The 14,119-nt window shown below is 34.8% G+C and overlaps 1 protein-coding gene across 1 annotated transcript in view; it reads right to left on the bottom strand.

Annotated features, from left to right (window-relative positions):
- The window catches only part of LOC111050791 (zinc finger protein 423 homolog), a 179,291-nt gene that overhangs the window by 30,343 nt on the left and 134,829 nt on the right, over positions 1 to 14,119 (bottom strand). Inside the window, exon 5 of the mRNA XM_039420065.1 lies at positions 6,503 to 6,729. Within this exon, the coding sequence (XP_039275999.1) occupies positions 6,503 to 6,729 (227 nt within the window). The remainder of the gene's footprint in view (positions 1 to 6,502; positions 6,730 to 14,119) is intronic.

Genomic DNA, 14,119 nt, shown 5'->3' with positions numbered 1-14,119 from the left:
TCTACTCGAATACTCAATCGATTGTAATCAATATTGTCAGTCATTCGTCAATTTTTTTTGTAGCCCACTGTATTTCACTTTTATTTTTTGCAAAGATCAATATTTTCCAAATTTGAAAATGATCGACAATGCTCAATAGAGGAGTTTCCGCATTTATCAGGTACGGAATGAGCTTGTTCAGGATATCCTATATACCTGCATATTGTTTTAAAGTGTGGTTCAGGTTTAGAGGTTTGGAAGTTGGAGGTTAGGTTTTAGGTGATATATGTGAATACTAGTAGTTCTGTGAACAGTAGACCTCACGCAGTATTCTCATCCACAAGTACCTGATTGAAAATAATAAAAATCTGGTGTGGCGCACTCACACAACTTTCCTTGCCGTTATGAAAATTGATGACCTGACGCTAGTGTTCCCGCGCTTCTCAAGTCTACTATTCAAAGATTTGAGCCAGCTGGTAACAGGGCAATAACGCTGGAGACACACATGAGGTCTGCTATCTCTTCCTAGTGAATGGTTTAATAGAATCAACAATAATTTGCAAATGAATAATCACATATTCTCGAATTTAAAGCTTATTTTCAATTTTAGGTGAAAATGTCACTGAACATTAATTGTAGAGATTTTCATGCTCAATCTACTCCACTTGAATTTTTTTGTTTAAATTGTATATGAAGCCTGATAATTGGGAATCTAAAATCGAACATTGCATTGATGAGGAGGAGCTCCCGAAATTTTTACAGATATGGGACTTGTGGCATTTGATAGAGCTTATCGATGACTATTTTGGGTATGAATTTGATCGAAATCTTTGGAGCCATTTTAGAGAAAATCGCGAAAAGCCCTTTTTTTGACAACGTTTTCGCCATTTTAGCCGCCATCTTGAATCGCATTCGATCGAAATTGTTCGTGTCGGATCCTTATAGTATAAGGACCTTAAGTTTCGAATTTCAAGTCATTCCGTTAATTGGGAGATGAGATATCGTACATACCCACACACATACAGACCAATACCCAAAAATCATGTTTTTGGACCTTGAAACGTATAGAAAACATTAAATTAGGGTACCTTAAATTTTTTTGGGAAGCAATACTTCCCTTACCTATGGTAATAGGGCAAGGAAAGTAATGAAACGTATAGAAAACATGAAATTAGTGTACCTTAATTTTTTTTGGAAAGCAATACTTCCCTTACCTATGGTAATAGGGCAAGGAAAGTAATATAGACCTCATGGAAATACAGCAATAGACTGGCTTCTCCACACATCTGTGTAATCACTTGTCAGCAGATTCTTGAATCTATAGTCTGATTTTTACTCTAATATTGGCGTATGAAGGAGGCTCCTTTTTCCTTTATATTATCCTTGAAATGCGAAATTTTCAAAAACCTTGTATATACGTCGACGCGCAATTAAAAAAGGAACATACCTGTCAAATTTCATGAAAATCTATTACCGCGTTTCGCTGTAAATGCACAACATACTATAAACATTCAAACATTCAAACATTCAAACATTCAAACATTCAAACATTCAAACATTCAAACATTCAAACATTCAAACATTCAAACATTTGAACATTTAAACATTCAAACATTCAAACATTTGAACATTTAAACATTCAAACATTTTAAATATTAAGAGAAATGCCAAACCGTCGACTTGAATCTTGGACCTCACTTCGCTCGGTCAATGAGGTCCTGGTTTGTCATTATTTATTAAAGAGGAATTGTAAAGTAATCCCGCCGTTTAACTCATTGTCTATCCATAATAATAGAATTGACGATTCAATTTGAAAGATATTCTTTCATTGTACACGCAGTGAAAAATTTGAAACGTGGATAATGTTTTTCACATTCCAAGGAAATTTAGGATATACAAGGATAGTAGTACAGAATTCTTTCGATGATAACGGTACATTTCTGCGAACAATTTACAACTTGCAAAGCTAATCCAGGAAATAAATCTTTACATTCCTTTTATTTTCCCCACATTGCTAAGAAAGGAAACGCAATTGTAAGACTATAAGAGAGTGACAAGGGGCTGAGAGATAAAAGAATGTTCGAATAGTCGTAGTCGAGAATAGAAATAAGAACGGTAATCCATACAAAAAGTAATGCTGAGTGTGGGAGGGAGTTGGGAGGAAGTTTTCTCAAATTGTTTATTGTTGGACTTAATTTGATGATGATGGCTGATTAGTGCACACATCGGCACACCGGAAAATGATTGTGGAGCAGAAGCAGTCCGTTTTGCATCGCAACTGGAAAGGGGTTGTCGGTGCGGAACCGCTCTGAGGCTCTTCTGGTGACCCGCAAGTGATGGCAAAACTAAACGCACGACAAACATGTCAGCTGTGCTCTAGACGCTGAAGAAAACGCATACACGCATCCTCTATTTCATCATTTCATTAAATGCGTCCATTTCCTCTTCTTATTCTTATTTTTCTTCTTCTTCTTCTTGTTTTCTTCTTCTACTTCTTCTTCTTCTTCTTCTTCTTTTCTTCTTCTTCTTGTTTTCTTCTTCTACTTCTTCTTCTTCTTCTTCCTTATCTTCTTCTTCTTCTTCTTCTTCTTTTTACTATCTTTTCCTTTACTTCTTCACCTCCCAAATGATCTACTCCATTGTGAATCTTTTTCGTCTCTATCTTATTTTTCTTCTTCATTTTTTTGTTCCTTCACTTATAATCTCCATTTTTCATCTTTCTCAACCCTTCAATTTTACCTCTCTCTTCCTCTTTATCAGTTCGTTACATTTTCCTTTTCCAGGCTTTTTCTATCTGAATTTTCCCATTCACCTAATCTTCCCTTGATTTTCTTATGTTTCTCAACCTCCTTTTTCTTCTCCCTCCTTCTTTTCTCCACTCCTATCTTTCTAAAACTTACTCTTGAAGTATGAAGTGTTTTCCCCCTCTTCACTCATCCTCTGTTTTTACTCCTCATTCTTCTGCTTCCCCTTCTCACAATTGTTCTCCCACCCATATTTATCATTAGTCTTCTCTTTATGATCCCCTTATACTTTCCTTTTTGTGTTCTAACCTTGATATTCTCAAGCATGAAGTTGTATTTTCCTCTACCTTATTGTTCCATCCTATCACCCTTCTCATTCCTATAATCTTCATCAATTCTATTTTTTCTTTGCCACTTTGTTGTTAATGTTCATGTAATCCATATCCTTATTTTTTATCCGTTTTCACCCATTCACCTCCACCTTTAGTGTATTTATCCAACAAGTATTCCCTGATACTCCTTGAAAAAAGCGTTTCATTTTCCTTCTCCACCTCAGTATCTCCAGCCTTGTTCAGCGTCATTCGATTCCTCATGGTCTCCTCACAACAGTTGCAAGATGATGACAAGTGATAGATAGGCCTACTACTGCAAGCCAAGCAGTCATCAGCTCATCAGCTCAACTGCACCCTTTTATACGGACCGCAAAGGGAATGTGCCGCTTCTTATTTTTCTCCACGCCATCCTCTTCCTACTCCTCCCCCCCTTTTTGTCACCAATACTCTTTTTCCTACTACTTATTTTACTTCACCTCTCATTTCTGCTCATCCTAGAATTCCTCTCATTCCTTCTTTTTCCAACCCTTCCCTAACTCTTATTTTTTAGTTTACTACTCTTCTATGTTTTCTTTAATTCATTTTTAAATCTTTAACCACTTTCTCTCTCTCTTACCCTCGTCCTTCTTCCACTTGTTCTTTCCCACCTTCTTCTATTATGCCTTCTTCCACTCGTCTTTCTCTTAATTTTCCTGCCCTTGCTCTTTCTCCTTCCTTATCTAGAGTAAGTAGAAATAATCAAATAGTTTTATTATTCGTTCTTGAGCAAGTACTCATACAAAATAGGAGTTGCTTTCCTTATCCGATACTCAATACATTCTTGATCAACAAAACTAATGATCAAAACACGAATACTACAAAAAATCCTGTAATCATCATTCTATTATTTTATTCTCTTCTTAATCCTCCTTTTACTCATTTTTCCTCTCACTCAGCCTGTTCAAGCATCTGTTACTAATGGTTTTTTACATCACCATTTTTCTACCTTCATCTCACTTATTTCCTGTTTCTTATCCTTTCACGTATCTTCTTCCTCAAAATAATCTTACTTCCTTACCTCTCTCGCCTTATTTTACACCTCCACTTCCTCCTCCCTCTCTTCCTTAACCTCTTCTTCCTTAATCTTTTTTCTCCTCTTCCTCTTCAACCTCTTTTTCTTTCTCCTTTTCACTCTTCAACCTCTTCTTCCCTCTCCTTTCCCTTCTCTTCATTTTCCTCCTTCTCCTCCTTCCCCACCACCTCCACCTCTTCTTCCTCCTCTTACTATTTCCCCACCACTGTCTCCTCCTTCTCTTCGTGCTTCTCCTTCTCTACCTCTTCCTCCATTGCAATCTTTACCCTCTTCCTTCTCATCTTTCTTTCCCTGTCCCTTTTCAACCTCTTCTGCTTCCTCCACTCATTTCTCATCCACCTGCTCTTCATTCTCCCTCTTCTCTTCTTCCTTCTAACGCAATTTTTTTCATCCTACTTCTCTTCGTCAATCTTCTACTCCTCTCCTTACTTAGTTTTTCTTCATTGGCACATCTTCCTACCATTCTCCTCCTGGGAACACGGCGCGACAGACCTGTCTAGGAACAGATGAATGATCCCCCGCCCCCCTCACACCCAGCCCTGCTAGACCGGTGGTGTCACCCGGTTCTGCCTTCCCTTCCCTTCCCCAATCCCCTAGGGGCGCACTATGGACAATGACCTTCCGCGGCTTCTGGTCGCGACCGTCTTTCATTAACACAACTGCCTCCACTACTAGGCCTGCTGTATCTCTGCTCTTCATCGGAATCCAGCAAAAACAAGTCAGGTCAAGTGAACAGTGATGAGGAGCACCTTATAAGGGACACTGATTGACAGAATAGTTTCATGAAATATCTGGTTGTTGGTTAGTCTGAGCTCAGAAGAATGAACATTTTCAATTTTTCCAAATGTGTCATGCAGACATTGTATTAGACCATGATTAATGGAATAAAGCATTTCATTATTGCATTGAAAATATTCTGTGTAATAATCTAATAACTGTACTGATACTGGGATGTATGTTCCCCAAATATGATGAATAAAACAGTCATGTTATTTATATTGAATCATAGAAGATGCTCTCGATTGTCAATGTTAATCACTAGGAGTTATCACTGTTATTCTGAATTATAGAATAAAATAGAATATTTATCGCGCCAAAATACAAAATACATAAGACAAATGTAAATCATTGTAAAAACAAGAAACAAGACAGAACAAGAGTATTTATTTTATATTTAATTAGATAATCTAATATAAGAAATTATTCGAAATTCTACCGTAGTTACAATAATGACTGGACATCACTGATTCCAATATCACAAGGTGTTCACACCGCAGTTTTTGATGCATCGATAAATTTGTAATTTCTTGATGAAGCTTGTTCAATACATAATTATTATCGATTGATATTCAGCTGTATGTTAGTTGCAACACAAAAATATCGTTTTGCAAGTAAAATTATAAGTAACAACTCTATCAATCTTTCTCAATAATAACTTTTTGTATCAATGTTACGAGTTATACTTTGATTCAATCAATTTGGCCATCAATAACAATGTATTACAGTTAATTTCAACTATTCAATTCATAATAGTGTGATAATGACTTGTACTGTTGATTTATTATACTAATGTCTCATCAGATAAGTTATCTTAGCATCTTGGTTGACTTATTACAAAAGGTAAATAGATAGATAAATAGATGGATTATCTATATCTATTTTAGATGAATAGATAGACTTTGGGTTGATTACATTAGTTATCGTCTTAGTTTGCTCATTTGATTTGTTGATTGACTGATGACATGCTGCACTGCACTACACTAATCTCATCATCATAGTCTTGGAACATTTTAGGGTGAATTTTTCGGAAATTTCTTGAGCTCGCAATAACTGCTGAGTCTGGAGATTCCTATTTTTTGAGACCTTGAATAAACTTGGCAATTTTTTCTATATATAATGATTTCTTTCAATAATATTTTTTCTTCTTCATGTACCGTCTCCATGGCGGAGGTTGGCTATCATGATGGCGATTTTAATTTTATTTACAGCTGCTCTGAATAGGTCATTGGATGTACACTGGAACCAATCCCTTAAGTTGCGCAACCAAGATATTCGTCTTCTGCCCACTGATCTCTTGCCTGTTATTTTTCCTTGAATAATAAGTTTCATATTTCTTTCCCCTCATTATGTGACCTAGATACTTTAACTTTCGTTCCTTAATTTCACCTATGAGCTCTTTTATACATTCTTCTGAGAACCTCTTCATTTGTTACATGGTCTGTATATGAGATTCTCAGTATTCTGCGGTAGGTCCAAAACTCAAAGGCTTGAATAATAATAATAAAGGCTCAATAATATTAATCATTGTAAATTTTCCAATAATTGAATAATATACAGTTGACAATACGTATATAAGTTCTCAATGTTTCACTGACCTGTTCATGCTTCTTGAGATACGAGAGGCGGGGGAAGGCTTTGTCGCAGAACTGGCAGGCATAAGGCGTGCCCTCGGTGACGCCGACCGTGAAGGCGAGGTCGGAGGGTGGCGAGTCTCCCGCCCCCGAGTTGGGGGTCGCACATGAGCTGCCGCCTTCCTCGCCGCTCACCCAAGAGTCGCCGCCTCCTCCACTGCTTCCCTCCGTACCGCTGCTGCCCAGTGCTTCTGCAACCGAAAAAACTGCACATTTAATTTTTGTCAACAATTACCGAGTTAGAAATATGTTTCAAAGGTGTATATTTGGAAAATTTATAGAAAAATTAATGGTATGTTGCGTATCTCATTTTTTTAAATTTGTAGGTTGTCATCATAATTTTTGATAAGATGAGATTTTTTATCCTGTGTTATATGCCTTTAGATATGAATAACAGTTCACGGTGCTCATTCCCCACACCCAGACTTGTTGTCTTTGTGGGGAATATTCACTATTTATATAATGTTTCTGCTGCTGTATTACTTTTTTGTGAATAAAGATCATTTGATTTGGTTTGAATATTGTTCAATCTATTATCCCAGACCATCTGAATTGAAATAATAATGTTTTGATCGTTTTTAATAAGACTAGATTTTTGTATCTTGTTTTATGTGGTTTTAGATATGAATATTCTTCAACCTATTATCCTAGACCATCCGAAATCATAATTCTATATTGAAATCATAATTCTATATTGAAATCATAATTCACCATGGAAATTTCAAGGATTATAATGGATTGAATTTTATAAACGATGAAAATGGTGTAAAATCCATAATTGTTTTTCTTTGTTCTTCAAATTCTTGAAATACAAATAGAAGAAATTAATCACAACAGCGCGAATTTCTTCTCATTTTCCTGTTTTATAAAATCATCTTCAATTTTGCTTTCCATCTTTAATATTATGAAGATATAATATTTTCTTGATAATTCGAAATTTGAAATGATCATATCACAAGTGCTGAAATATTTTCAGGCATTTTCAAGATTCTAGCTCTAAGGAAACAAAATATATTTTTACATATTTCATTATCGATGCTGCTCTTTTTATTTGATTACTGTGGGGTTTGAATGCTATAGTGAGGTCCACGTTGTAATGGCAGTGGAGACAGATAGGAGAACAAAGTTGCCGATCCTCTGTCTTGTCAATGCCTTCTATGGAGGGTAACTGATACCGGTTCATTGATGTTATATTAACTGTTCATACTCGTTGAGAATAATCAATTATATTTTTTTCAAGCAAGAAATAATATTTTTCAATGATTTCATAATGAATTTTTATCATCAAGATTAAATATTCTGTTAATGAATTATATTTATACATTGTTAAAAAACGATTTGGCAATAGAGCAAAGCGAGAAAGGGATAGCGCTATCGGCTTTGCTGAATGATAGACAAGGATAACAATACAATGCTAATCAAACACTGCCATTATAACGTGACTTCACTATAGAAGAATTAATATATCATATGAGTTATAATTCGGCTTCCAGTGCCACAGAGTTCATCACATGTGATGCAGGTGGAATACTCAGTCAAATCTGAAACTGCTCGTGAATATTGAAATGGGGAAATTACCTCTTCTCGCCAAGAAATTCAAATTTCTCAAGAACCAGCTCCAAAATCTCTCCTTGGAGTTTAAAACTTCAGTTAGTCGACCACTACCTGAAGCCATTCTTGTCCCTTGTTCGCATATTTCATGCGACTCTTCAATTTACTCTGGTCGAAAAATTCTTCCCCCTTGTTGTTTATTCAGTAGCTGGTCTCGTCTTATCTCAGTCTTCCATTCTTCTCTCTCTTCATCACCTTCATCTCCTCTTTCATGTCTCCCAAGCTTCAGTTCACGTGACCTCCGTGAATAGTAGTTATTCTACAGCTTGAATTGATTAGCTTCTAAATGAAAACCACGTTGGTCTTTTGGGTCATATCTGCTGTAGATTGCTTGAATGAATTTTTGGAGAATTGATCCTTGGAGTCTGAATTTTGAAACATTCAAATACATAGTATAATTTTTCTGTTTCCCCTCTGTTTCGATGTTGTGGCCGATCCTCAAGAACTCTTCAATTAAATTCTTTTCAGATTATAAATGATATATATATATATATATATATATATATATATATATATATATTATATATATATATATATATATATATATATATATATATATATATATAGTAATAATATCGATTATAATGAATTATTTCGTCTATTCATTAACTTCCTCAGCCTCAATAATCTTGTGCCAGCATTTTCTGTCTAAAAAAAGCAAATCGAACCCGGTTTGGTGATATGACAAAGATGTGAAATTGAGAAATCAAAATTCCAAAGCTTAAGCTGCAGTTTTGTAAAGTTTCATTAAAAATTTTCAGATCGACAAAATCTGCACAAGAATAATCAAAATTATATTTCACAAATATGTTAAAACATTTTTGTATCCAAAGCAAGTAGCAATATAACAATTAATTGTTCTTTCATAATAACAGAAATTGAACAAGAGCATAAATTAATATGTTGGAGGCGTGACAACAGACTTGACATAATACATAAGTTCATACAGGAAGATAAATTAATAAGTGATCGGTCAAATAATCAAATAATGTATGCAATCGTGTCAATTTCCTAGAATTGTATGAGATCTGTGGGAAACCACCCAATACATCTGCAGTTTCTCTTCAAATGTTTAGATAGACAATTACGTGTGAATTAATGTGGGAGTTAATAGGACATTAACTGCGGTTCCAAATAGCAGTTAACGCAGGATATTTTTATTCTTCCAGATGTAATTGAAGACCTCTCTAAGATTACAGTTATGATAGTGTCACGACAGAAGTGTTCTTACGTGAAAAATGCGGAGAACGAGGGACTGAGAAGAATAAGAAGAAGAAACTGAAGGGAAAGAAGAAGGGTGAATGAGTAAAGACGAGTAGCGTTCTGTGTTGCGAGGAAGCAAGGAAAAGGTTTGAGAAGAGGAAGATGATGATGATGATGATGACGATGATGATGATGACTCCCGCTTGTTGAACTATCAGAAGAACAACGAGTTGGATAGATTAATGGGTCTGCACACAGTAGACCGCTTTTTTCCGTGCCTCTAGACCTAGAAGAAAGGACGAGGACGAGAAAATAATAAAAATAATTGAAATGAAAATAAAAAGGAAGGGAGTGATAGCTGAGCTGCATGTGAAACTCGTCGGCTGCAAAGAATTCGCGGCGTTTTTTCATCGGCGGCGTCTCCTAGTTGGTTCTTTGGTAGCAGATGTTGCACCCGATGCTTCTGCAACTGCATTTTTAGGCCTACACTGCACCACAACTGCACTTGCAACCGGTTTCATCCCATTTCTAATTCCTCATCCGTCACCATCAACTACCGACTGTCTTCAACTGCACAAGGATGCCAATGTCTGAATCGGTCATCCTAGTCAACAATCAACCTTCTTTAAAATAGTTGTTTGTGAGTTCATAGGCTTCTTGTGTATTTGATACTCACAGTTCAATCAAATTTTCAAATATTCGCACATCTATTGGAGCGATAAAGGAAATCGGTTTTGTTTATCATAATTATAATTTCAATATTTTAATATCATTGGTATTAATTTTCCCCAATAGTTGTTTTCGAATTGTGGATTTTTTGGAGATTGCTTCTTGCTTCCAATAACTCGTAGCAGAAAATGAAGCAATCAACATTATCTTAATGTAAACATTACTCCCTTTAACCTTACTTTAAAACTCGAATAATATATCCAAGAGGAGATGATGAGTCGAATTGGAAGGAAAGGAGGTATATCCTTTTTTATCCAGGTTTTTTCATATGCACTCGATTGTTATATTTTAAGTTGGCATTGAAATATAAGTAGTTGTGAATTAAAAGAACTGAGAACTATTTCAGTTCAAATACAGGTAGAATTCGAGTACAGGCAGATTAAAATGTTTATAATATCAATTAATATCCACTCTTCACAAGCTCACATAAAATTCCAATCATCTAGGTTTCTGGGATGTGATATGCATTGTATATAGAGCCAGCATTGAGACAAATGGTGCTGCCGCCTTGTTGGCGAGAAGAAGCTAACAAATAGCTGGTGTCAAAAAAGCGTAGGTGATTTGGGGGGCGAATCCGCCACCAGAGAGCATTGTTCAGTGGAGCAGGGTCGTATGTTTTCATGTGTGAATTGTTGAGATTGATGGGCGCATAAAAACATGTGAGCCTTGTTAGATAGACGCAAAAACATGTCGGACTATATTCCCTTATAGCCTTGGCTCGGGGGAGTTCTCGAACAGCCACCTAGCTGCGCTGCTTGCTGCTTGCTCCCATCTAGCAACGTAGACTCCGGCGTCGGCGTCGGCGTCGTCAGGTGACTTGGGCTGCTGCTATCCATCTCAATTTCTTGTGCTAACACCATTTCTCCGCTGACGGCCTGGTAGCATAGTGTGCCTTAACTGCTTCTCAGTCTCCAAATGCATATTCGCTAGTAAAACCTCCTGTGATATTTTTGATAATCTCAAAAGACGTAGGAAGCGAAGTATGGTTGTATAGGATTGATTATGTTTCCATTCGAAATATATTGATAATGATAATCTTACTGATAGTGTTCTCATTCCACCTTGCAGTTATTGCATTGAGATGTGAAGGCTAAAATAGAATAGAATTGATGTGGATTAAGTGTAGGCAATCTCATATGAGTAGGCTACTGATGTGAATAGTGTCACGAATAAAAAATGACTAGCGAGAAATCCAAAAAATTAACAATCTCTCTCATCAAAGAATGAAATAATATAACAATTCCATTGATATATGCCTTCGTAAAGATGAGCACCATGAAGATTACGAGCAGTTCACTGCTCTCGTGGAATACAAGCAACAGTTTCCACAATTTTTGTTTTAATATATTCAATAATGTAGGATATGAAAACTGGAAAGTTTCATGAATTTTTAAAAATATTAGTGAGGTAATCTATAAGAATTCATACATGGTTCAATATCAATTGATTATTCCAGTAGAAAGGAATTTGTTTTCTTTTTGACAATGAACAAATTATAAAATATACCCCATACATTATTTTTTGAACTTGTAGCTTAACTCTTATTATTTGATCATCTGATTTGTCGCTTCATTGGCAGGTATCAGTCCTCTGACATTCATTTGTTAGTTTTATCCATTCTTTGTTACATTTTTATTTCAATTCTAGAATCTTTTCATTTCTATATTCTGTTTTATGATAATTTTTTGTATATATCTATTTTTTCCTTCTCTTGTATTTCTATAGTTTTTTTTAACAATATTGCAATTGTAAGCTATATTGCTCATTGTATTTTCATTGTATAATAATCTTTTATTGTTGTATTTGTGAAGGAGACACATTAGGGGTAACCTGTTGTCTCCATAAATAAATAAATAAATAAATAAATAAATAAATTATTGCTTTGTGAATTTACAAAAAAAGCAGAAATGCAGATATTGTGGACCTCTACTATGTGATCAAATTTGTCCAAGAATCCTTTAAATATTGTGATTACGTTCTGTATTTCATTATCTTAATTGCTACATCATAGTATATAAAAAATTAAACCGATTTCTACACTAGTTTCAGCTAAGTGAGTAGAGATCATAGTTCAATTATTTGTCTCCTATTGTTTGGTGCTGGAGTTTATTTTGTTTAAATTATTAGGTAACAGTAAAGAAATCAGCTGATAAGAAATTTCATTGTTGAAAATAGCATCGATGTCCTGGAGAGTCCCAAGTGCACAATTCTGATAATTAAATGGATTTTATTTTATCAATGTAAACAAAGTGTGATTGATTTGACAGCTAACTATCATCTCAAATCGGGAAATGTTTGATGAAGCCTGTTATGCTATCGGATTTTGCTTGCAAATAGACGAATAGTTTGTTCAAGTTATTTAGAATGGATGTGAGTAAACAGTCGGTTTTGGGATTAGGCATCAAAAGTATAATTGAAATCAATGGGTGCATCATTTATTGGTACAATATATACTTTGGACCTTCGGAGAGTTTCATCAAATAAAATGTTGCATTTACTCGAGGCACAAATAAAAATGATGCCCCCGCTATACATGGAAAAGTTCAATATTGTTGATCATTCAAATTTTCTGAGAAATATTTCAAATTTGTTTATTTGAAAGAATGTTTGTATCCAATCAGTCAAGAAGTTCCTTAAATTGTAACGACTAGAACAAAAGCAGTAGAGAACAATAGTAGTAATTACTATTAAAATTATTTGTTTGAGAGTAAATTAGTATCCCAGTCAGATGTCGGCCAATTTCATGACCACTCAGATGCGGGCGATTTCAAACGTCAGTTGAAAAAGGCACTTGTTCACCGGCATATCTCCACTGATTCTACAGGCTCGACCTTCAAAAGTCAATTATTGGTCAGCTGTTTCACAATGGTTCAATTTAATGAAGGTTCAATTTATCTCTGTTACCATGTTAATTTAAAACTAGGTCTATGTTTGGTATTTCGTCACATTAGTTACACGTATTCCTGTACATTCATCTATTTTATGCAAGGATAACTATTTCATTTTGGAGATTGTACTGCAAGTTCTACAATATAGTACAGTTATGCTATAGAATATTACTCTTGTAGATTGATTTAAAATTTTGTTTTCCATTGTCCTCATTGAAATATTGTACTTTAATGTGATATGAACTAATCAAGCTAAGATCAGATATTTAGGGAAGCTCTTAGTACTGCCGTACCTACTGCAATAAGCTCGTAATCAGCTCAATGTGATTTCGGGTACATAACAGTACGTTCCTAATACACTTTTTAAACGGTGAGTATTTCAGAATATTCAATTATCGTTGTAATCGATAATTACAATTTTTTATTATAATGAATAGGAAACTAGAATCAGGTTCGGAAATTTATCAAAGAACTTAACTTATTCTAAAACATTGATGATGCATTATTTAATTCCATAGATTTAAAAATGTATTAATATCAAAATTTAAACTTTTCAATTGTACACTTCAACACTATATAGGGAGGGACATGGGTCTCAAACACATTCATGGTAGAGCACACAGACAATGGGTTTACTTTTAACCCTCAAAACATAACATTTAACATAAAATTATTCTAATTAAAAATTGTTGATTTAAAAACATTTTATAAAAATATTTTTTCAATATCCAATGTCAAAACGTGACAGAATTGCACTATCAACAGACTGTTTAAAAAGAGTAAATTGAAACGAGGTAAATTGGGGATGAAAAAAATCGGGAATAATCAGTATAGGGTATAATAAATAGCCTATGATTTTTGAAAATGCTGTCACAAGAACAAAATCAGCTTCATTTTAGCAAATCAAAATATTCTTCTTTTGAATTCCAACAAATATTTCTTCTAAATAATGGTCAATCAGAACTCATTCCTGATTACTCATTAACATAATAAAAGTCAGTATAGATTCGGTACTCCATGTAGGCCCTATCCAAAGTAGATTATACTCTTGATCACTCTTGTTTTATTCTTAGCTTGTTATTTATTTCAAATCTAATTTTTGAATGAAGAATGTTGTGATGTTTTAAGGAGACATATAAGTGTTTAACCT

The sequence above is a fragment of the Nilaparvata lugens genome, chromosome 2 (genome assembly GCF_014356525.2).
Source record: "Nilaparvata lugens isolate BPH chromosome 2, ASM1435652v1, whole genome shotgun sequence".
Taxonomy (NCBI): Eukaryota; Metazoa; Arthropoda; class Insecta; order Hemiptera; family Delphacidae; genus Nilaparvata; species Nilaparvata lugens.
The sequence above is the reverse complement of the archived record's forward strand: the minus strand, read 5'-3'. Positions and strand labels throughout refer to the sequence as shown.